This window comes from Pinus tabuliformis, chromosome J (assembly GCF_031772625.1).
Source record: "Pinus tabuliformis cultivar Carrire ecotype Pingquan chromosome J, CPIR1, whole genome shotgun sequence".
Classification (NCBI taxonomy): Eukaryota; Viridiplantae; Streptophyta; class Pinopsida; order Pinales; family Pinaceae; genus Pinus; species Pinus tabuliformis.
Window position 1 is genome coordinate 1,055,685,518 of NC_142295.1, and position 23,335 is coordinate 1,055,708,852.

The 23,335-nt window shown below is 42.2% G+C and overlaps 1 protein-coding gene across 2 annotated transcripts in view; it reads right to left on the reverse strand.

Annotated features, from left to right (window-relative positions):
- Positions 1-548: 548 nt before the first annotated feature.
- The window catches only part of LOC149230580 (metallothionein-like protein EMB30), a 107,830-nt gene continuing 85,043 nt past the window's right edge, over positions 549-23,335 (reverse strand). Inside the window, exons 1-3 of one of the 2 annotated variants that reach the window (XM_089376096.1) lie at positions 1,070-1,213; positions 867-917; positions 549-776 (exon numbers count right to left, since the gene is read on the reverse strand). In XM_089376096.1, the coding sequence (XP_089232222.1) occupies positions 695-776; positions 867-917; positions 1,070-1,119 (183 nt within the window). In that variant the 5' untranslated portion in view covers positions 1,120-1,213 and the 3' untranslated portion in view covers positions 549-694. Of the gene's footprint in view, positions 777-866; positions 918-1,069; positions 1,214-23,335 lie in introns of those variants that run through there. The other variant, XM_089376095.1, reaches the window with a different exon arrangement.

The following is a 23,335-nucleotide window of genomic DNA, read 5'->3' on the forward strand; positions in this document are numbered from 1 at the left end:
TTTAAAATTAATTTATATTAAATAAAAAAACATATTATAAATTCAAAAAAAAGAGAATTTAGACTGGTTAATAATATTATGTTTTATAAATTTCAATTCTTATTCAATTTAATATATTACTATTATATCAACCATAATATTTCATATTTAATTGAGAAAAAAAATACAAAAACAAAATTAAAAATAACCATAGATTTTTTTAAATTTTTTTATTAAAAAGCCTATTAAATTTTTTATTAAAAAGCCTGTATAACATAACATATGCAGATTTATTCAAAACATTTTTATACAAATTTATCTTAAACATTTTTTAAAAGAGATCAGAAATATCTAAAGTTAAAATTCTTATGTCTATTAACACTCATACTAAACTATCTTAAGATTAATAATGCAATTTCTTAAAATTAATAATGCAATTTCCTGCGAGTGTACTTTAATTTAAAACCAAATATTAACAAATCTATAAATGTCATTTCAAAACTTAAAGTGAGTAGCCTAATAATTGGCATGCCATGAACCATACAAGCCAACACTGAAAATCCCAAATCTATGTAAACTGAGTCTTTATTTAAAAGTCCTGGTAAAGTAACATCTATGGCACTGCACAAACATCCTTCATGCCTGCTGGAACATACTGGACTTATTATTAGACACCAATTGGAGAGACGAGCACTATTAAAGAGAACATATTGATTCAACTGTGGCAGCTGCAAGTACCGCACTGGCAGTTGGGGCCGCACTTGTAGTCGTTCTCCATAGATACCTCTGCAGCAGGCCTGTTTACACCAAAACAAAATAATTTCAAATATCATATCATTCTGAAACCATACAAATGAAAGTTATGACAACTATATATAACGCAATACCCCTTTTCATAACTGGTCTCCTCAATACCGTCCATCTGGAAGCCCTTTTTTCTATGAAACAAAACAACCCAAAATCAAATGAGCTCAGACGTAGCTAGATTCAAACTCCTGACAAACTACACGAAATTTGAAAAGGATAAGGAGAGATAGATAAGAAATTGAGATTAAAAAAAAAACTGTAAAGAGAGGAGTAGACAACATACGTGCAGTGGCTCTTGTCAACGCAGTCACAATTTGCGCAGTCGCTCGACATGTTCACAACAACAATTATCACAGAAACTAATTCGTTAACTTGTAGCTTCTCAAGGCCTGTTTACCTTCTCAAAATCTCTGCTCGCCCGCAAATATATAGAAGGCAGGCCAGCCTTGGGGGAGGCCAAGGACGCCTCCTCCAAAGTGATGAAGTCGACGGCGAAAGTGATGCAGTCGGCGGTGAGTCGCAGCCGTCCGATCTTGTAGATCCGACGGGCGTATTGAAGTTCAACTTTGGGAAAGGCATCTTCTGAACTCAATAAAGCCGAGGATCAGCACGTCATCTATAGGGAAATGAGGAGAATCTAACATTATTGAGATGGTTACCACCATTCATTTTAATGTCGTGCTTGACGTCCTCTACAGGTCCAATATATTATTGCGTGGGACTTGGAAACCTAGATTTACTTTTTGATGGTGATATATGCCCTACCCCTATATGCTAAGTTCAAGACAAATACACCTAAGGTCGAATCAATGACGCAATAGAAACATCTCCTTGTCCTATAAAGGCCATACACAAAGACTAGACCCATGGTTAAATCCCTTAATGAAAGACATAAACATGGCTGAGGGACCATGTATTTTTTGGTTTTTTGGATTTTACAATTTTTTTGAAATTTTGGCATAAATAAGGCATGGCCCATACTCGCATCACACACCAAACAAAAAGAGATAAAGGATCACACTCCTATGTACAATATGTACAAGCACAACATAGTCCAATAGGCCACGCTAAGGTGTGCCCACAGCTCGGCACATGCCAAGGGTTTATATACGTGAACTCAAGGAGGATAAAGGTACCATATGGCTTACTAATGTGAGGCTATGTCAAAGGAAATCAAACTGCCCAATCTAGAAAGGTTGACCATGCAAGGGATAGTCGAACATAGTCACACTCTCAAAATAACCTGAGGACATAAGCAAGGATCAGGACATAAAGGAGGTATGTGATGCTCATCAACAGGTGGTAAGGAGTTGGAGAGTTCAGTGGAAACTTTGGTAGTAGAATCCCAAGACTTGACTTGGTCCATGGGTGGAAATTCCAAGGAAGGTCAAGGAGATGCCCTCTAGGTCGGTTCAAGATTTAAGCTGTTGAGCTCTACGTGTTCCAAATCAAGGAGACTAGAGGCAAAAATAGGCATAACCTCCGTATGATTAATAGTGGATAGATCCATGACCTCCAACATGACTAATTGAGGAGGCTCGTCATCAAGGGAGTCATGTGGAACAAGCAGAGGGGCGGCCTGTGTGGGCAAAGGATCCTTGTCATATTCCATATTGGGATGGATTTTCTGACCAATGTCAGGAGGTACTAATGGGACTACTGGAGAGACAATCTCTTCCACAATACATGGTGTAGGATGATCACTAACTTGACCAACTTCCATAATAATAGGCGACACCACCCAAGGATCAAGAGGTCGATGGGGTCCACAGGTGCCGGAAGAGTCCGTATGCATAGGAGCTGTAGAAGATGTAGAAGGAATGTCAGGTGGAGGGAGTTGAGGAAAAACCCCCATAAGAGTTGAACTTTTAAAGAGTTCAACTCCAACACTCTCATACTAACCAAGTTTATTTCCAACAAGTGGGACTGACCTCCCTGTAGTGGAAATTTGGGTCGGTGGCATGCAATAGTCAAGCTTATCGATAGTAACAATATTTCCTTCATGAGGAAAGAATATCAAGCAAAAACAGGCGAGACAACTACATTCATTACATAAAACCAACTACGGCCAAGGAGTAGGTTGTAATATGTGTGCCGCCTGCCTAGATTTCCACTACAGGGAACTCCATCCCACTTGTGGGAGATCACCTTGGTCAGTATGAGAGTATTGGTGTGGGGTTGTTCAAAAGCTCGTCTCTTATGGGAGTATTTCCTCAATTACCTCCGCTCAACACTCCTTCTATTTCTAGAAAATCTCCTATGCATATGATCTCTTCTGGCACCTATGGACCCCATAGACCTCCTGATCCTTGGGCGGTGTCATTTGATTCTATGGAAGTTGATCAAGCTAGTGAATCAAGATAGCCTCTCCGACAGTACTGACAGTACCTTGTAATGATAGTCACAATACTGCCTTCATGACGAAAGAAAAGTACACAGAAAACAGACGAGATGAGTAGGGTAATTGCATAAAACCATCTATGACCAAGGAGTAGGCTGTAATCTAATGTGGTGTCGAAAACCTCATCATAAACATGGACAATTTTCCCTCCTAAATCGATGGAAAAATTTGGAAGAAGCCCCTTTGGAACAAATTTGTGTCCGTCAAAAGCTTTAAGAGTCATGTTGGATATGGCGAGCGTCGGAGAGCCAATAGCCTTCCAACATGATGCTAACATGACACATGTGGAAGAGCCTTCATCCACCAAAGTGTGATGAAAATTATTATGTAGAATATGCACAATGATCTGGAAAGCAATATGATGGGAAATGCGAGGATCAAATTTATCGGAGTTAAAAGCGATGAGATTAGAGTCAGATCGGTCAACTCCACCAATGGTAGACAAGAAGGCTTTGCACTGCTGAGGACAGATTTGCAAGACCTCCAAGGCAGACATGGCACAAGGAGCCTGGGCCAGATCTTCAACAATACTGTAATGTTGAGCACCTCAGGCAGGAGGATTATGTGTCATCTTCTGTAGAACACCTTTCGGGGGGCGATAAACCGGTTCCACAGGCTTATCTAAAGTGAGAGGTCCATTGGAAGGTAGTGGAGTTGATGAGTCCTTAGAGGTAGAAATCGACTCAGGACCATCATAAGACTTGGCTCACATAGTCACATTGACATCTTCCTTGCACATGAAGACGGAAGAATTAGGAGAAGGTGACCCCTCGTTGCCCCATAGCGAAGGTCGAGAGCGTTGAGAAACCATTTGTTGTTGGGGTTGTGCAGGCAAAGGATGGGTTAAAACAACAGGTTGTTGAGTAGATAATGGTGAAAGAAGCCTACGGACTTCATCAATTCGAGGGCATTCATGAGTAAGGTGGTCACCTTGACAAATTTTACAGGGGAACTTGACTTTACAGCGACGTTCACTAGTGCCCCATCCCTGACTCTGTGGGTTGGGTTGAGACTCTTGAGCATTTTGATTCTTTTTTTATTTCGCTTATTCTTCTTCTTACCATTGTATTGTTGACTGTTCTTCGATTGAGTCGACTTCACTGTGAGAAAATTGGTGGATGGCTCAGGAGGGGGTTCTTAATCAAAGCCAACTGCACTTACTAGGCTTGAGATGTAACAATCAATTGCCCAAGTTGGGCAACAAGTTGGCTCACGGAATCGGAAATAGACCCAATCAAACCATCGGCATGTGGGTCAGGAATAGGTGTGGGAGGGTCAATGGAAGGCATAAGGGAGTTAGGCAACACTTCATAAACCATTCCCTACTATGAATAGATAATATCCAATTGTTGGGCAGCTAAAATATCTTGTTCCTCAATAACAACTTGAAACATAGACACATGCTTGGAAATTTCGGGTCGGAGGGATTGAATGAACCATTTATGTAATATCTCATCAGGTAATTTAGTTCTTACTAACCGCTTGCGACAATGCCACTCATTAATATGATCAGAGATTAACATGGCATCATATTTTTTGAAATTGGACAAGAGGTCATATTTGATATCATACCGAGCAGGTAACTGGAAGTGTGCCAGGAAAGTTTGAGCAAGGGAGGCAAAGTCACCGTAAGATGCGGTATCTAACTCAATGTACCACTTTGTGGCATCGCCGGTCAACGTACGTTGGAATAAGAAACGTTTAATAGAATCATCCACCAAAGAACTGCAGGAACCCCACAAATGATAAGTTGTAATGTGCGGAGATGGATTCTCCCCAGGCTTTCCTTCAAACTTGGGAATATCATACAATAATTTGGCAGGCATAGGTGGCCACCAAGGATCATGATGGATGGGGTCATTAGTCCATTTTTTCAAATCTGTAAATCGAGAGAAGATAAGAAATGATTTTGGAGCTAACTAAATGGGTCATAAGCAGGATAGGCCCCTGACCAACCATGTGGTCCCACCATATAAGGAGTGGAATGATGCACCTGCTAGTGAGGAAAAGGGTTTGCCCCGGCATAAGACTGTAGCAGGCTAGTTTGACTGGAAAATGGAGGTTGCCCCCTGAGGTAAATACCATCGAAGAGAAAAGGACCCCCAAAAGCATGATTGTTGATGGCATTGTTGTAGGGAAAAGTATCCGATTCGGATGACCCTATCCCACTCTAAGGGTGATAGTACCTCAGCAACAACTGTAAAGAAAACTACTTAAGGTTTACTTCTTTATGAAAGCAAGAGAGAATGAAGAAATGCACTAACCGTTGCCTTGCGCTTAATGTCGAATCCAAACTCTTCTCTTTGCTTGCTTGCTCCCAGCTCCTTGCTCTTTTGCTGGCCCAGCTACAATGAGATCCTGCAAAATAACAAAGAAGGAAACTACAAGAAGCATGCAATCATAACTGATTCAAGGATTAGCATAAATCAAATATACAATTATCGCAATACATCATTGAAACAAGTGCATATAGAAGAACCTCAATAGCTTTTATTAATGGAAGAAGTAAAGTTCTGAGAGTGTTACAACCATTGAAGGCCCCAATCCAGCAACACCTCCCAGCAGAAAGAATTTCTCCTCTTCACCTCCTTCAAGCAATCACCCAATAGCTCTATAGTGAAACCAACAGCATATCATTACTTTGCACAAAATTCCAGCCTCTTGAGCTCATAGGAGAGAGCTCAATATATATATGAATTGAGAAAGGATGAGTCATCTTGCAACTGATGTGTAGCTGCCTTGTGTCCTCTCTCTCTTCAGTTGATCTTCAGTTCTTGAGTCCACTTGGAGAACCTTGCTTCCACTTGGAGAAACAGAGCCTCTGACTCATCACAAGGCGAAATCCCTGATCCAAGTGTCATTTTTGGAAGATTCCAGAGCAATGACTCAGTGTGCCACTTGTCTCATCTCGCTCAGCGCAGGTGGCCTTTGTTCTACCTGCTTTGCAATGCAGGTACACCATGGAGGAGTTGAGTTTCAGCGCAGAAGCCTAGTGGAGCACCTGCTTTGATTTCAGGATTGCTTGTTTTTGAGTGTTTTCAGGTGGAGAACTGATCTGAGAGCTGTTGGTTTGCTGACCTTGTTCCTCTAGGGGTAGGAACATCATGTTTAGGGACTTTGGATCCCTTGGATTATTGACAATTCATGCCTGATGCTGCAAGGCACAAAATTGTCTATAACAGATGCCCCCTAAAGTATGAGGTCGTTTATCGGGTGAAATGCTTTATTAGGAGGATCCGAAGTTCATTCAATCTGCTGAGAAGTGTCCTGTAATAAGATACAATACAATACATTATTTTTCATTCTTTTTCATGATCTAGCTGAGGCGGGCATTCCCATGCTCAGCTTTATAAGTTCATTTTGGTACATAGCACAGACGATCGTCTGATGATAGACTGATAATTCTCTGCTGAAATTATCATCCTTTGAGAAGGATGATCATCTGCTGCAATGATGTACATATCAAATGTCTTTATATCCTGAATATATATCGCAGCCCGGATGGATGAAACTAGATCCGGGGTCTTCAATCTCTTCCGATCTTCACTCGATGTACAAGTCGATCCATGTGAGAATTTCTTGAAGTCGAACATGGAAAGACATCGCTTGATTACCGGTCAATGATGTAAACCGTTAACAAGCGCGAGAGGAATCACCGATAAGGATGATGACCCTCAAGGTACAGCAGTACAATTCACATGGTGGGAATAAAGGACTTGGCGTCGACCACCATGCAAAATCCTCTGGTCGAAGGTCATTGATGTATACCTGTCGCTGGAAGTGAGAAACTTGCCATTGAGGCATGCAAGCTTCAAAGTACTGAAGGGGTTGTTCCTAGATCAACTCCTTGGATAATGAGCTGATGTCGACAAGGAGCGATCCGTCAAAGGAGGGCCTTAATGAATCCCACGTCATTGACACGGAACGGAGCTAGTGATTGTGATGAGGTGAAAACAAATTGTGTTGTATGATTCAGGGTGGCGGTCATGAAATGGATGGAGGACAATGTATGGCAGTGGATGGGACACGGTTCACTCTTTGCAGAACAACATCTCTTGAACATATAACGACACTGATGTGATGGATTGGTAGCATTACCCCAAATGTGGATGGTGTGGCGAGGACCATGGTGATGAGACCGGTGAATGAAACAACCCAACCCGATGTGATACGGAGGACAAAGTGTCATGTTCAAGAGCGACTTGCTACCATTAAAGCTGTGAGGTTCTCCCAATTTTTCCCCAGTCATTGCTGACCAGTACCTCTTTATTTTTATCAAGCTTGAGGAGGATAACATATGCTTGTTCTATAACCTGCCCTTCGGGCAAGCCCATCGCTATGTTTTAACGAGCCTAGCGATAGGGAAACTCGTTCTCGTCTAAAGACAAGTTTGTCGCTATTTAATGAATTTTAACGAGTCTAACGACAAGGATAACTCGGTCCTTTTCATTTTTAGAGAGTCTGAAAAGGTACATAAAGTCAACTCCAGAATTCCTTTTTCGTCATCTAATCCCTTAAGTCCGAAAAAGTATAAAACAATACAGAAGGGATGAATTTTCGATTGCTTTAACGAGCCGAACAAAACAAGCGCTCGATCTTTTTGTGCAATAATCCCTCAGGTCCAAAAAGATTAAAATCTAGAGGAGGGATAGCTCTTCCGGTCGTTTAACGAGCTGGAAGGCCAAAAATTGGCAAACTTTTCATATTTTATGAGTCAGGAGAAAAGAGCTCAAAGAAGACTCGTCTTTTGAGGAACGAGTGATAAATAGGGATAGCAGCAGATTCCAGGTACAGGTTGGAATTTTCCAATCACGGCAGTTGTCACAAGGATGGCTAAGTGAAATCACTCTTCGCAGCTGTTCCTCAAAATGGGTAAACAAACATATGGAGATGAACGATTGGCCAAATGAACGGATGGAGGTGAGACTGCAAGAACACGACCAAGGGCTTTAATATGGCTGTCAAAGGTTACATTTACCAAGGTTATTTACCGGTTCATTTTTTTTGGGTGAGCTTGAACTCTAGGGGAAGATTGCTCACAACTTATGTTTATTTTTTAACGAGCATGAACTATGTGCTAAAACTGCTCGGATCTTGCGTTTATTTTTTAACGAGCATGAACTGTGTGCTAAAACTGCTCGAATCTTGCGTTTATTTTTTAACGAGCATGAACTGTGTGCTAAAACTGCTCGATTATACCAGTCATAATACAAGAAACGCCTTAGGTGAGATAGCTATTTTTTAAGGAGCTTTATCTCACGAAGCTATGCTCCTATTTGGCAAGTTTTGACTTTTGCCCCACATCCTTTCTTTATGCAAGCTGGAAACGGCTAATCCTACGAGTTTAACGGGTTAGACCTACAGGTTTAAAGGGAGGACCTAAAAATTTAAAAAATAAATAGTCGTCCCGTGCTTGCACTCCAAAAGGTTTGCATGCCCCCAGGTATAAAGTATAATTTCAAGGCGCTGCCTCTTTCTTATTATCCGAAAAATGGTTTTATTTGCTGCCGCAAACTGAACTCTCTTTTCGGCGATGTCTATCATTAGGTTGCTAAGGATGGTGACTACTTGTTGCAGCAATTTCATCTCTTTCTTCGGAGGCTGCCCCTACTTATCCTTCAAAACATATGTTTTAATGGGTGAGGCTTGCCTTCAAAGATGGTGGCTACTTGCTGCCACAAATGGATCTCCTTCCTCAGGAGAGCCTACTTACCTAGACAAGGGGAGCGAGAAGCTGATTATCTCACTCACATAACTTTGACAAAAGAATATTATTCTAGAACAACCCTCTCTTCCTTCCTTCGGACGGGGTACGGACTAGTCATATTCTTCTGCGGAAATCAACTTTATACCCAAGGTTTCCTCTGCCCAAGGCAGGCCAGGGTGCATGCCCCCTGGGTCCCAGTTACATCTTTCCGAATCACTCGCATTGATCGGGAAGTAGAACCGGGGGTGGAGGCATTCCTTGAGTGAATAAACCGTTAAGGGATGGTATTTGACTATTTGCGATGCGTGATCCTGGAAATGAAAGTTGGTCTACGAGCTTGACCATTCTTCCTTCGTGCGGAAAACACATAACTCTGAAGAGTGAGGACACTATTGCCTCCACGCAATATATATAGTCTCGTCCAAGGAGTAAGTTATACACCAAGGGTCCTTGGATGACCATGACGTTCATATGAACTGTCTTCCCCTTCAATGTAACGGGAACATTGGGGAGAATCCCTAACGGGCGACTGGTTCCTTTATCAAAACCTGATAGATTTCTCATCTCAGGTAAAAGCACCGGGGAACCCAGTGCTTTCCAAGCAATAGAGGAAAGGATACTCACAGAAGCCCCTTCATCAATGATAGTTCCAGCCATCACCATTCTGTAGATTTGGACGATGATTCTGAATGGGATACTGGCTGGTAACCGGGGTCTGCCTAGTTGATTCCAATCAAAGGACACAACCGGGTTGCTTGGTGGTGGGACCGAATACACGGCCGGATACGACCCTGACGATGTTCCTTCCTGCGATAAAGGAATGGGCGCGTTGCCCTGATGCTCATCAGAGTCTGTGTTGATGAAAAGAATCTGGATGGTGTCATCCTTATTCTCTTCAGTGAGGGTGTCATTCGAAGATGAATCTTCAACGATGGTGTCATTTGAGGATGAAACCTCTGAAGGAAGAACCGGGTCAACTGCCGTTTCGACCTTTAGACTTTCGTCTGGTCTGGATTCAGTAGGTTCATTCTCAATGACGGACACTTCAGCTGACCACTTGAGCGGGCCAGCTGGATTTTCAACTATCGAGGGATTAGGCACGAGTTTTTGGTATCCAGGAGGAAGTCGTAACGGTGATACCGGACGATCTTCCAAAACTCTCTTCGCCTCATCTAAGAATGGACAACGGTGGATGGCGTGATCGCCTTCACACAGTCTGCAGGGTGATCTTGGTCTCCCTCTTTGTCCTTCACTCTCGCTAGTTGACGGAATGCAATCAACATGACTACCAGAGGTTGATGCTACCGGATTGTGCAACCTGGGGGACCAGTCCCTTAGTATCCGGGGAATACAAGGACAATCACGATGGAAGTGGGTCCCTTTGCAAATGACACATGGCGATTTAGGCCCGGTCGGTGCAGTGTGTGGATTTTTGTCAGATGTCTTTTGCTTGCCCCCAGTCGCCTTCGCCATAGGCCCCTTCTGCTTCTTTTCACTCTTCTTCTTTTCCTTCTTCTCCATGGGAGGCTGACTTTTGCCGGCTCTACCCTGCGAAGATGAAGGATCAGAGGAAGAATTGTAAGAGGTGGAAGGCTGGTGGGTAGCTCGAGACTGGTCTGACTGTTGATTCGACTGCTCAGGATTAGTGGCGATTTGAACTACATTAGTTGAAAAGAGCCATACAGGTAGGCCAATTGTCAATCCTGGAAGTGACAATGTGGCCATATGAGGCGCACCAACATCTCCCCAAGAGGAGAAGGGATTGGGACTTCCACCAAGGTGACTTCCTTGGTTGGTGGGCTCCATACTTTTCAACTGAAAGATCAACGTGGGAATAACAGGTGATTATGTTCCGATTAAAATAAATTTTATTAACGACGCTTTAGACACAACTTTGCTTTTTCATGTTTTAAGAGTCGAGAAAAAGCTAAAGATGACTCTAGTCTCCTTCGATGTTTTAACGAGCCCGAAGTGACAAATGCTCGGATGGACTTTTTCAGTTATAGAGTTTGAAAAAGGCCAAAAGAAACTACTCTGGAGTTCTAGGCAGAGGGTGTGCCAAACTTTTCGCGAAACCACAGAATACGTTTTACAGTACGGGTGGTCGATCTTCGTGAATGCTGTGTTCACTGCATCGCGATCAGTAGGGCGGCCGACACGACTTCCTATGGATAAAGGCTTTGTTCCTATAGGGGTCTCCCAATATATACGCGACGGTACGTGGGAGCACAAGTCTGTATTAGTGCCACCGACTCTCATGAGGAATCACCCACCTTCGTAGAGATCGACAGTCACTACGTTTAACGACGCCGGAACACGTCTCTACCTAGACCTCTACGTGTTTGCGTTATGTTTCAAAGCGTTGTTAAGTAAATTGAATTTATTTTAATGTTGATCTTGCTTAGCAGTTTGCCTTTAAGGATCACCACGAGATGTATATGACAAATTCCTGATGCAGTCTAAGATGAGAAGCAAACTTTTCAATCTTTCAACTTTGAAAATCTTAACTATTGAGGGAGAAGAAAGGCAAATCTTTTCACACAGATCATAGAGCACACACTAATGCAAAATTTCCTAAATCAGCATGCAAGCAGTCAAATGCAAAATGCACAATGCATGTATTTTCTTTTCCCTTTCTTAATGTTGATGTATTACAAAAAGAAAGTTGTTATATAACTTTGATTTCGATTTAAAGCGAAAACAAACAAGCTTGTCCAAAATCAAAAGACACCCTAAGATTTACTTGTTTAATCACTAGAAATACATGAAATCAAACCATAATGACGAAAGTAAAAAGACTAATCAGCTATGGACAGCAAACAAGCTAACTCTTTAGACCAGCAAAATGCCTAACACAGGTTCAGATCTAAGAGGCCAAAGCAAGACTAGTTCACTTTCGTTATGGGAAATTGTAAATGATGTAAGAAATACAAAAGAACAAGTACAATTTCGTTATATAACAGAGGCGGAATGATGGCAAGTAAGGTTGGTTTCAGAACAGGTACAAGACTGGTAACTGGCTGCAAAATCTATAGTGAAAACAGGCAAGAAAAAGGGAGGAAACCCCAAATGCACAAGGCAAATTTGGGCCAACGCAGGTGCTGCACAGCCAGTCTGGCTCTCAGCGCAGGTAGCCCCTTCGGGACCTGCGTTGCAAAGCAGGTAGCCTGTGTACTACCTGCTTTGGAAAACGAAAGTTGCGTTTTCTCAGTTTCCGGGTCACAATTTTCTCAAAAATTCACAGTTTTTGCTCAAATCAGAAGCTATCAGTCAAGCACACACTAAGGGATGACAAGGAAGATGAAAAGCTATCACTAAAAGCTTACAAGGATCCTTGTAGATCAGCTCTTCAAATCATGAACATGCTCAGAAATGAGCTAGAGTAGCTGCCCTCTACTTCGCTTTTGATATAGTCAAAAGCTTTTCGATTTGGTACTTTTTTGTTCAGGAAATGAATAGAAAAATACTACAAACAATCAAACAGATACGATCCCCAGTGGAGTCGCCAGTTTTTTGTAGGGAAAAGTATCCGATTCGGATGACCCTATCCCACTCTAAGGGTGATAGTACCTCAGCAACAACTGTAAAGAAAACTACTTAAGGTTTACTTCTTTATGAAAGCAAGAGAGAATGAAGAAATGCACTAACCGTTGCCTTGCGCTTAATGTCGAATCCAAACTCTTCTCTTTGCTTGCTTGCTCCCAGCTCCTTGCTCTTTTGCTAGCCCAGCTACAAAGAGATCCTGCAAAATAACAAAGAAGGAAACTACAAGAAGCATGCAATCATAACTGATTCAAGGATTAGCATAAATCAAATATACAATTATCACAATACATCATTGAAACAAGTGCATATAGAAGAACCTCAATAGCTTTTATTAATGGAAGAAGTAAAGTTCTGAGAGTGTTACAACCATTGAAGGCCCCAATCCAGCAACACCTCCCAGCAGAAAGAATTTCTCCTCTTCACCTCGTTCAAGCAATCACCCAATAGCTCTATAGTGAAACCAACAGCATATCATTACTTTGCACAAAATTCCAGCCTCCTGAGCTCATAGGAGAGAGCTCAATATATAGATGAATTGAGAAAGGATGAGTCAGCTTGCAACTGATGTGTAGCTGCCTTGTGCCCTCTCTCTCTTCAGTTGATCTTCAGTTCTTGAGTCCACTTGGAGAACCTTGCTTCCACTTGGAGAAACAGAGCCTCTGACTCATCACAAGGCGAAATCCCTGATCCAAGTGTCATTTTTGGAAGATTCCAGAGCAATGACTCAGTGTGCCACTTGTCCCATCTCGCTCAGCGCAGGTGGCCTTTGTTCTACCTGCTTTGCAACGCAGGTACACCATGGAGGAGTTGAGTTTCAGTGCAGAAGCCTAGTGGAGCACCTGCTTTGATTTCAGGATTGCTTGTTTTTGAGTGTTTTCAGGTGGAGAACTGATCTGAGAGCTGTTGGTTTGCTGACCTTGTTCCTCTAGGGGTAGGAACATCATGTTTAGGGACTTTGGATCCCTTGGATTATTGACAATTCATGCCTGATGCTGCAAGGCAAAAAATTGTCTATAACAGGCATTGTACCCAGGGATAGCAGAAGGAACGCCCTGTGCAGTAGGACCGACACAAGGAGGATACCCTGTGTGAGAAACGATATTGGTAACAAGGTTGCCCCTAGGTAAACTAGTCCCCCCAGTAAATGTACTGGTAGGTGTTGTAGAGCTGTAACAAGGGTCTCTTTCACCTCTAGTTATGCCACATTAATAAGTCAATCCGGGAACGCTTTGTTATTGCAAAGAGTAACTCAATCCGAAGCTATTCGTCAGAGTAATGCTTAGTAGTATAGTGTCTAGAAAATACAAGAGTAAACGGATGCTAAACTTATGACTAAATTGCTCTAAAAGAATAAAATCACACAAAGCAGCTTATCAGTCAAGGGTACGGAAGGGATGACCCATCCCTCTAGAAACTGATGGAAAGGAAATTAGAGCATGGACCATAGGTCTGGGAGCTAGGCAGCGACTTGCTGAGGCTCACTACAGCCTTAGACCTTCTCTCACACAAGTGCAAGTAAATAGAACGGCAGAAAGTAAAATGGAACAGCAAACAGAAAATGAAACAGCAAATCTGAAATGGAACAACAGTAAATGGAACAGCAATAAATGGAACAACAATCCAATAAACTAAATCTCGCGAGTCAGACTAAGCTTGCTCTATTGAATTAAACTCACATTCTGCAATCAAATAGCAATCTTCTCTCTAAAGCAACTTCAAGGAGTTATACTTTATGGAACAGTATTCACAAATGAATTATGGAACAGTAATCATCAAACATATATACACAACACACTTACTATAGCAATATGATGATTAAAGAGAATATGACTATGTTTCCAAATAGAATAATATTACTTCCGGATTCCAATAATTGAGATTTCAAATGAATCCAATACAGCAATATTCAATACGAAAGCACCGTAACAGAAACAGTTGGCTTAGATTGTGAACATGCAATCAACTCTGAAAAGATTCACTCATACAATACAGAGTCACTACATAAATCTCTCGAAAGAAACCATTAATGAATTAATTGTAGCAGAGCATGGAATAGCATATGAAAAACGCGTCAGATTACCAAACTGTAAAGATAAACAAACCACACAGAAACCAAATTATAATGATACAAAAGCAAGTGTCCTTCGGAGCCAAGCCCTTAGCTTCCAACGGCACACTGCCTTAGATTACTCCAGACGCAGAGATGAAATAAACACCAGGTCTTTTGTATTAATGCATCAACAATTGTACAACAAAACAAGTCTCAGTGAGAGTCGATGACCAAAGTTGAATCTGAAACTCACAGTTACATATATGAACAAAAAGTCCTTTTGCCTAACACTGTTGTCCCTTTTTATAAGAGTTACGGCGGAGGTATCTAGGTAGCAAAAATAAGCGAAACAGCGATCCCTCAGGATCAAAGATCCTGAGGGATTCGCCAAGCCGTTAATCCTTTACTTTTCTTCCCCTGTTCCGCCGAATTGATAATCCTTCTTTCTTTCCAGGGTCGTCTTGCTTCGATCTGTTCGATCTTGTTCGCATCCGGTTCCCTCCTAAAGGGACAACAGTTATTGCTTCTTTGTCTTTTCCTTTCGAATGGCAGCCCTTCGTTTCCACCCTTTCCTGCATGGAAAAATAACAATTATCAGCGATTAAGCTTTCCATACTAATTCTCACACATTCTATTAAAATTCTTTATTTCTTTAAGCTCATTATGTAGAAAGGGTTACAATTGTTACTGAAAAGTCACTAAATTGTTCGTCAAAAACATACCTTTCCAGTGCTCCACACACCCCCCTGCTTACCCTATTTCATGCCCTCATGAAAACATTATAGTTGACATGCAAGGCGGTAAGAGAATAGGCTGGAGAGGGAACCTCGTGTGGAGGCCTACAGCCGTGATGAGCAACTAGATCATCAAAGAACTGATTTGTTTGACCTTCAGGCATTTCATACAAGGCCTGATATTCGGGTGCAGGGTGCCAAATAATTGGACTACGAAATCGATACCCTAACCAGGATGGCCCTGCTTGCAAAATACGCTCGCCATAAAGGTTCAATCGGCTGGCAGCTAGCTCAAAATTTTCATATCTGAATGGTTCCCTAAGCTGGATGTTTGGGTTCGAAGTCTGGTATCGAAATTTTGCAGCATCGATGGCAAGGTCTTTAATAATCAGAAAATATTCCAGATTTTGTCGGATTAGGTCCTCGTGCATGGGTCCTAATGTCTCCATAACAACCAGGGTTCTCATAAGGTTCCTATGTGCTCTCCATAATAGTACTGGGTCTCTAGGCTCGGCTCTTACCCACAAGTCTAGGCTATTTTCCTGTCTCTGAAAAGTGTTATAAGCCCTGAGCCATTTTAGCTGATTAACCCCGAAGGAAACGAAGGCTTGCAATTGGATTTCCCCAATAAAAGGGCCAGGATTTAAATCAGTTTCCTGGTCTAGCACGAGGTTATGCAAGTAAAATTCACATAATAACCTTTGAACCTTAACTCCATAATTCTTGCAACAATCTATGAAATCATTAACAATATTGATTTGTATAGGGGCACCTGCCCTGACAGCTTTTATCTTTAATCGTAAATATCGTTCAAGCAAAAATAAAGCATAGTTTTTAGCAGGGGCCCTACAGGCCAGAACGTCATTATACAAAGAACACACAGAGTCCATCTGCCTAACAACAATATCTAATCGACGAGTTACCTTTGTAACCTTTTCTTGCTCCTTTTGCCAGCCTTCGAAGGCCTAGCTCTCGGACTGACTAATATCCCGAAGTTGTTGTTGCAACTTTTCATATTTCTCCCGGGGGACTGTTTGTTCCTTCAACTGTTCAGCTTCTTGTTGAGCTTGCTTCATCATCTTGTGCAAGGTTCTTGTTTTTGGATCCTTTTTCCATAGGGCCGTAGAGGCCGGGAGTTTTACCTGAACCTTTTTGTTATGCTGTTTGGAGTTCAGAACCCGGATCACCCCTGAGGGCGGTGCCTCTGTTTGGATCTCCTTATTCTCCTTTTCTTTCTTAACACGAATGAAAGGTTGCTGTGGTTCCTCTGTTAATGGAACATCATCCTGTCCCTCTGCCCCAAATGGAACGGCAGTCTGTTCTTCATTATCAATTGGAACAACAGTCTGTTCCTCATTGTCAATTGGAACAGCAGTCTGTCCCTCAGTGACAATTGGAACAGCAGTTTGTTCCTCAGCGTCATTTGGAACAGCAGTCTGTTCTTCTGTGACAATTGGAACAACAGTTTGTTCCTCAGTGTCATTTGGAACAGCAGCAGGTCTTCCAATCGGGTTTCGACCAACAGTGCGACTGTAAGTCCTTCGTCTTCTTGTTCGACGGGATTTTGCTGTAGTGGTCCTCTTTCTTTTCCTTGTGGTCCTTTGTATCCTCAGACTGGCTTTCAAAATCCGAATTTGCTGTCGGAGCCGGGCTATAGTGTTCAACAACCTCTGCTGTTTAGTCCTTAATTTCTTGATTTCCCTTGCCTCAGCAGAGGGTTTACGACTGGCCCTTAAATCTGCTCCTACTCTCTCTAGAGTTTCTTCTGGTGCCATGGGAACAGATTGTTCCCGGTTGGTGTCCCTTATTTCTTCCTCATGAACGGGCGGGTTTTCTTCTCCTTCCTTTTCTGCATGTGAACCCTCAGGTATGTCTTCCTCTGGAGGTCCATCGGGAGGACCTGCTGGGCTGGAGGGTTGGCCATATTCCCCCAAACTGGCCAGGATTGCGGCCAATTCTTCTTCGCCCACAGGGTCTCGCAGCGGGCTGCTTTCTGGCTGTATTACTTCCTCCTCCCGATTGTCCTGTTCAGTGACTGCCTTGGAGTGTTCAGCTTCTGTTTCTGTTTCGGAGTGCACTTCTCTCTCCTCACCTCCTCCTCCGGCTTGCTCAGCTTCGCCCCCAGATTGTCCAGCATTTTCTTCGGAAGGTATTCCTTCTGGTTCTGGAGGTTCGTCTATAATCTCAATTGGTTGGCTGGTGCTTTCTCGAATCTTTTCCAGCCTCCCTCGTATTCGAGCTAGCCGGACTGATTTTCTTGGTTTCTCTGGTTGTTCAGGTGTACAAGCAACAGGTTTTTCTGCTATCACTTCTCTGCGTTTTTCTGGTCGCTCCGGTGTACTTGAAGAATGCTTTCGTTTTGGAGCAACACGTTTTCCTGCTGCCACTTCTCTGCGTTTCTCTGATCGTTCCGGTGTGCTAGAGGAAGTTTTAGGTTTTGGGGATGGTGCAGCCAATTTCCCCTCAATCAATGCAACGAGCTCCTCCCAGCTGCTCTGCTGTTGAGTGAGACTATGGCTCACTATCAATCGAATCAGTCCATGGTGGCTAACAACTGCTTCTACGTGCTGTGCCGTTTTCAGGCTTCGGGCCGCATCATGCAATAGTGAATTTAAAAGTGCAGGCATATTTACAGAACATTTCTCTTTCAAAACAGCTAAGAGTTTAAGATGGCGTGGTCTTACCACGTCCTTCCTTCCTTCGCACGTAATGTAGCTCTATACTATCCTTGCTAGTTTGGTCCAGGGTTCTCCTAACGTTGCTGGCAGAACTCCCTTCCCCTTTACTGTCAAGCTTTGGCCTTCGTCCTGAAAAATCTCCATAATCTTCTGCAGTCTTTCTTTCTTCAGCGTCCATACAGGTCCGGTGGCTGGTAGGCCTGAGACTTCTGCAATTACATCGTCAGTGACCGCTATCCGCCTTTCTCTTACTATGGAGTAGTCCTCCTGCAAGTTTTGCAGAAATTCCAACGCCACTGTCTCGTTTGATTCTTGTAGGCGACTGAAATAATTCAGCCATCCAGCCTTTTCCAGGATCTCCCGGGCAGCAGCAGAGACTGTCAATTCCTAAGGTTCGCTTCGAACTGCCTTTCCTCCCATGGTTCTCCTAAGGATTTTCAATGGAACAGCAACTGCCTATGCTGTTTTGCGATGCAGAGAAGGTGATCATCGCGGAAAAAAACAGAGCATGCAGCAAAAATGGATTGTGGATGGCAACTTTGCGTAAAATAGAATTATCATACCGTTAAACCATGCCATACTTTCGTACACTATCTACCCCGAATGGTGTGCTGACACGTAACTCGTGGAGTAATGAGATTACCTTCCCCCCCGCGATGTGATAGGCTGCCCCAGCCGTCAAATAGAGGAGCAGCAGCCATCGTGTAACCAGTCATAAAGGAACAACATATAGAATTACGCCATGTTTTAGATGGACAACGAAATACCGAAATCGAGGCAAAAAGGTGGATCGCGTTTTACATAAGAGCCTGCGTAATATGATGCGAGGCCGGGGGATGGGACGTCTGTCAATCGTACGAAATCCCCAGAAGTCATTGTCAGTTCCCTTGCCATGATTGGTAGTAATGAGTGTTCGTGCGATATGTTCATCGGGAAATAAAATATGAATTATTCATAGGATAGAAGAGACAAAGAGGTATTAATATCATCCCTGTTGGTGTAACCATTATGACTTCGATACCATTAACAGAGCTCTGCTGCCGACAGGTTTTTATAACCTTGGCAGAGTTGTTTATTTCACCCTCGGAACCATGATCCTGTATGTGTATAAAAATTATTTTGTCAAAACGCAGGCCATTATGTTGGCTTGGTAACCAGTTAGCCATAATGCCATTCACAAGGAAGGTGCGAAACGTGGGCAGGCTGGCTCGTGATGAGACCCCCTGTTCCAAGGTCTGCTTATTTAGTGTACCTTTTGGACCATATCCCTGGTGTGGTGGCCATGCTGGCAATGCCACTTTGCTTCCAACCTGATGATCATGGTAGGTTGGCTCTTGATGAGACCCCCTATCCTGCATTTGACAATTAATAATCCATATTCATCATCATTTTTTCTTTGCAAAGCATTTTTTTCTTATTTATTTACACATAAGGGTGGTTCAGCACTCCTTAAGAGTGGGAATGGTGGAAGAAGTCTTATCATCCCAACAGGAAGATATAAATCCTCTGTTCTTATTCCTGTGTAATAATCAGAGAATTTTTTTTAAGGAAATCGCCATGATAAAGATAACCAACCAGGACAATGGGAATAAGTCAATGACAACGGAGATGAGAAGTAAGTATGTCCCTCCTCTTGTCCTCTTATCAATACTAGGCTCTATAAAGATAGCGATTTTATGATCTGCTGACTTCGGCATGTTGTAATTGATGTTCATTGCATAAGTGTATAGTTGTATCTTAAAGACTGGAGAGATCATGGGCGAAAAGCATCCTCAATATGAATCATCACTGAGAGCAAAGATATGGCTATGGTATTCCTTTTGAAAGAGAAGAATCCATGCAAACAAATAGTTGGGATGCCGTTCTTTGAGAAGAAACAGCCTAAGATCATGAGTGCTGTCTGCAAAAAACTCTCAACTGTTGTTCCTTTTGAAAAGGAACAGCAAAAACTCGCAAATGTTGTTCCTTTTGAAAAGGAACAGCAAAAACTCACAACTGCTGTTCCTTTTGAAAAGGAACAACAAAAACTCAGAAATGTTGTTCCTTTTGAAAAGGAACAACAAAAACCCAGAAATGTTGTTCCTTTTGAAAAAGGAACAACAAAAACACGAAATGCTGTTCCTTTTGAAAAAGGAACAGCAAAAACATGAAAATAAGCAACTGCTGTTCCTTTTGAAAAGGAACAGCAAAACCCCAAAAATGTTGTTCCTTTGGAAAAGGAACAGCAAAAACGCACACCTGCTGTTCCTTTTGAAAAAGGAACAGCAAAAACACGAAATCAAGCAACTGTTGTTCCTTTTGGAAAAGGAACAGCAAAAACCCAGAAATGTTGTTCCTTTTGAAAAAGGAACAGCAAAAACACGAAAACAAGCAGCTGCTGTTCCTTTTGGAAAAGGAACAGCAAAAACTCTCAACTGCTGTTCCTTTTGAAAAGGAACAGCAAAACCACGAAAACAAGCAACTGCTGTTCCTTTTTGGAAAAGGAACAACAAAAACACGCTGACTGTAAAAAGAAATCTTAAGAAAGAAAGATCAAAGAAATGTTAAGAAAACGTATATACAAGAACTTATGTACAGGTGAAAAAAATGTGTTTCTTACTGAATTATAGGTGAGGAAGATTTTACTTCCTCTCCTAAAATTTCCATGTCAGTGTCTTGACGTAGCTGCTCACAGAAGGATTCCCGAGTGAGTGGCCTGCGATAGAGACGAAATCAGTGGCCATTTACCTTGAATGCATATCCAGAACCATCGATTGTGATGAGGGTAAGGGTCCCATTATCATGTAGTTTCTGGATTTCGTATGGCCCCAACCAACGAGTCCGCAGTTTCCCCGGGAAATCCTGAAACCGAGAGTCATATAACAGAGCCCAGTCTCCTTCATGAAAGACTTTGTTCTTGATAAGTGCATCATGCCACTTAGCTCGCTGCTGCTGAATAAGTGCTGTGTTTTGTAATGCAGAGAGCCTTATTTCGTCCAATTCATTAATCTTCTATAGTTGATTGATTTGTGCCTCACTCAAATCTAGGCCAACTTCCTGTGCAGTTCGTAGTGTTTGGATTTCAAATTATATGGGGAAAATAGGTTGTTTCCCAAACACCAATTGATAGGGTGAATAACCAGTGGTGCTTCTCCAGGTGGTTCTATAGGCCCAGAGTGCTTCAGGTAGTCGAGCGGCCCAATCACGCCTATGTGAAGCAATAGTTTTTGTTAAAATAGATTTTATTACCTTATTGCTACTTTCTACTTGCCCATTCGCCTGCGGGTGATATGGGGTAGTAATTTTGTGCTGGATGTGATAATTGTTAAGTGTTGCAGCTAATTTGTTCCCGAAAAATTGTGGTCCTCCATCTGTGATTATTTCTCTCGGAAGGCCATATCGTACAAACAAATGGAACAGGAACTGTATTACCAAATCTTCTGTAGCTCTAGGCAACGCTTCGGCCTCAACCCATTTGGTAACATATTCTGTGGCTACCAAAATATATGTTCTCTGATTTGATGATGGGTTGATGGGTCCAACGAAGTCAAGAGCCCATCGTTCAAATGGTTCAATGACTAATTGTGGCCTCAGAGGCATTTCGTCGGCTTGACCAGGTCGTCCTGCTCGCTGGCAGCTGTCACAGGCTTGAACAAATTTCTTCGAATCCTTAAAGATTGTAGGCCAGTAGTATCCCGTCTGCAATACTTTATGTGTTGTTCGTTTCTCGGCAAAGTGTCCCCCACATTGTCCGTTATGACAAGCTTTTAAGATCTCAAAACTTTCATCTTCTCGAATGCACCTTCTAATTTGCATGTCTGCCCCTGTATGAAACAAGTAACCCCCGATCCACGAAAACTGAGTACTCTTCTGAACAATCTGCTTACGTTCGTTAGGGGTTAAGTGTTTTGGTAGCTTACCTACTGCAAGGTAGTTGGCAACATCAGCATACCAAGGTGTTTGAACAACGACAGCAAACAGGTGCTTATCTGGAAATTGGTCTTCCACTGCTGCTGCCTCAATTGATTTTGGTATTCGTGAGAGAAAATCAGCGACAGGGTTTTCCTTGCCGGGTCTATCTTTGATTTTGATATCAAACTCCTGCAATAAGATCAACCATCTCATTATTCTAGCATTTTTAACAGGTTTATTCGCTAAATATTTGATAGCAGAATGATCTGTATATAAAATAACGGGATAGCCTGTAATATAATGTCTAAATTTATTGACAGCATGTATTACAGCGAGGAATTCTTTTTCGGTGACAGTGTAATTTAATTCAGCAGGGGATAAATTTTTGCTGATATAATAAATAGCGTATGGTTTTTTATCCTCCTCCTGCCCCAGGACTGCACCGATTGCTGTGTCTGAGGCATCAGATGAGATTTGGAATGGTAAATTCCAGTTTGGTCCTCGAAGGACTGAAGCTGTTGATACAAGCTTCTTTAAATCCTGGAAAGCGCGGTCGCATTTTTCTGTCCACATGAAATCAACATTGCCAGTTAATGCATATAAAGGTGAAGCAATGTGTGAATAATGTTCTATAAATCGTCTGTAATACCCAGAAAATCCAAGAAAGCTGCGTACCTCTGTCTGAGTAGTGGGGGTGGGGATAAGCAACAGAATTTGAATTTTGGCTGGATCTACCTGAATTCCAGCTGCTGAGACGAAATGTCCTAGAATGAGCCCTTCAGTCATCATCATATAACATTTTTCGTGGCTTAAACAAAGCCTGGTATCAATGCAACGCTGTAGGACTTTTTCTAAAGTGTCCAGAGCTAGATCAAAATCATCTCCGTATGGTGTAAAGTCATCCATGTATACTTCAAGCCCATCATTTATTAAATCTGCAAAGATGCTAAGAATGGCCCTTTGGAATGTGGCAGGAGCATTACATAGGCCAAAGGGTAGAACTCTATAGGCGAACGTTCCCCAAGGACAAGTAAAGGTAGTTTTATCCTGGTCTTCAGGGGAAATCTGAATCTGATTGTATCCACTGAAGCCATCCAGGAAAGAAAAGAATTTCTTTCCTGCTAACGTGTCCAATACTTGGTCTATGAATGGGAGGGGAAAATGGTCTTTCTGTGTGGCTTTGTTTAACTCTCTATAATCCACGCAAATCCTCCATTTCCCATCTTCTTGGGTACAACCACAAGTAGAGAGACCCACTTACTATCAGAAATAGGATAAATAAAATTAACATCTAAAAGCTTCTGAAGTTCTGCTTTTACAACATCTTTTAGGTGAGGGTTGAGTCTTCTTTGCGGTTGACGGACAAGTCTTGCATCTTTTTCTATATAAATATGGTGGGTGCACAATTGGGGGTCAATCCCTTTCATATCGGGGTAATCCCACGCAAATGCTGCTTGATGCTTCCGTAACAGGTAGATGAGTTTTATTTCTTGGTCCGGTGTAAGATTGGCATTGATGTTTAGTGTTTTTCCCGGTTCAATT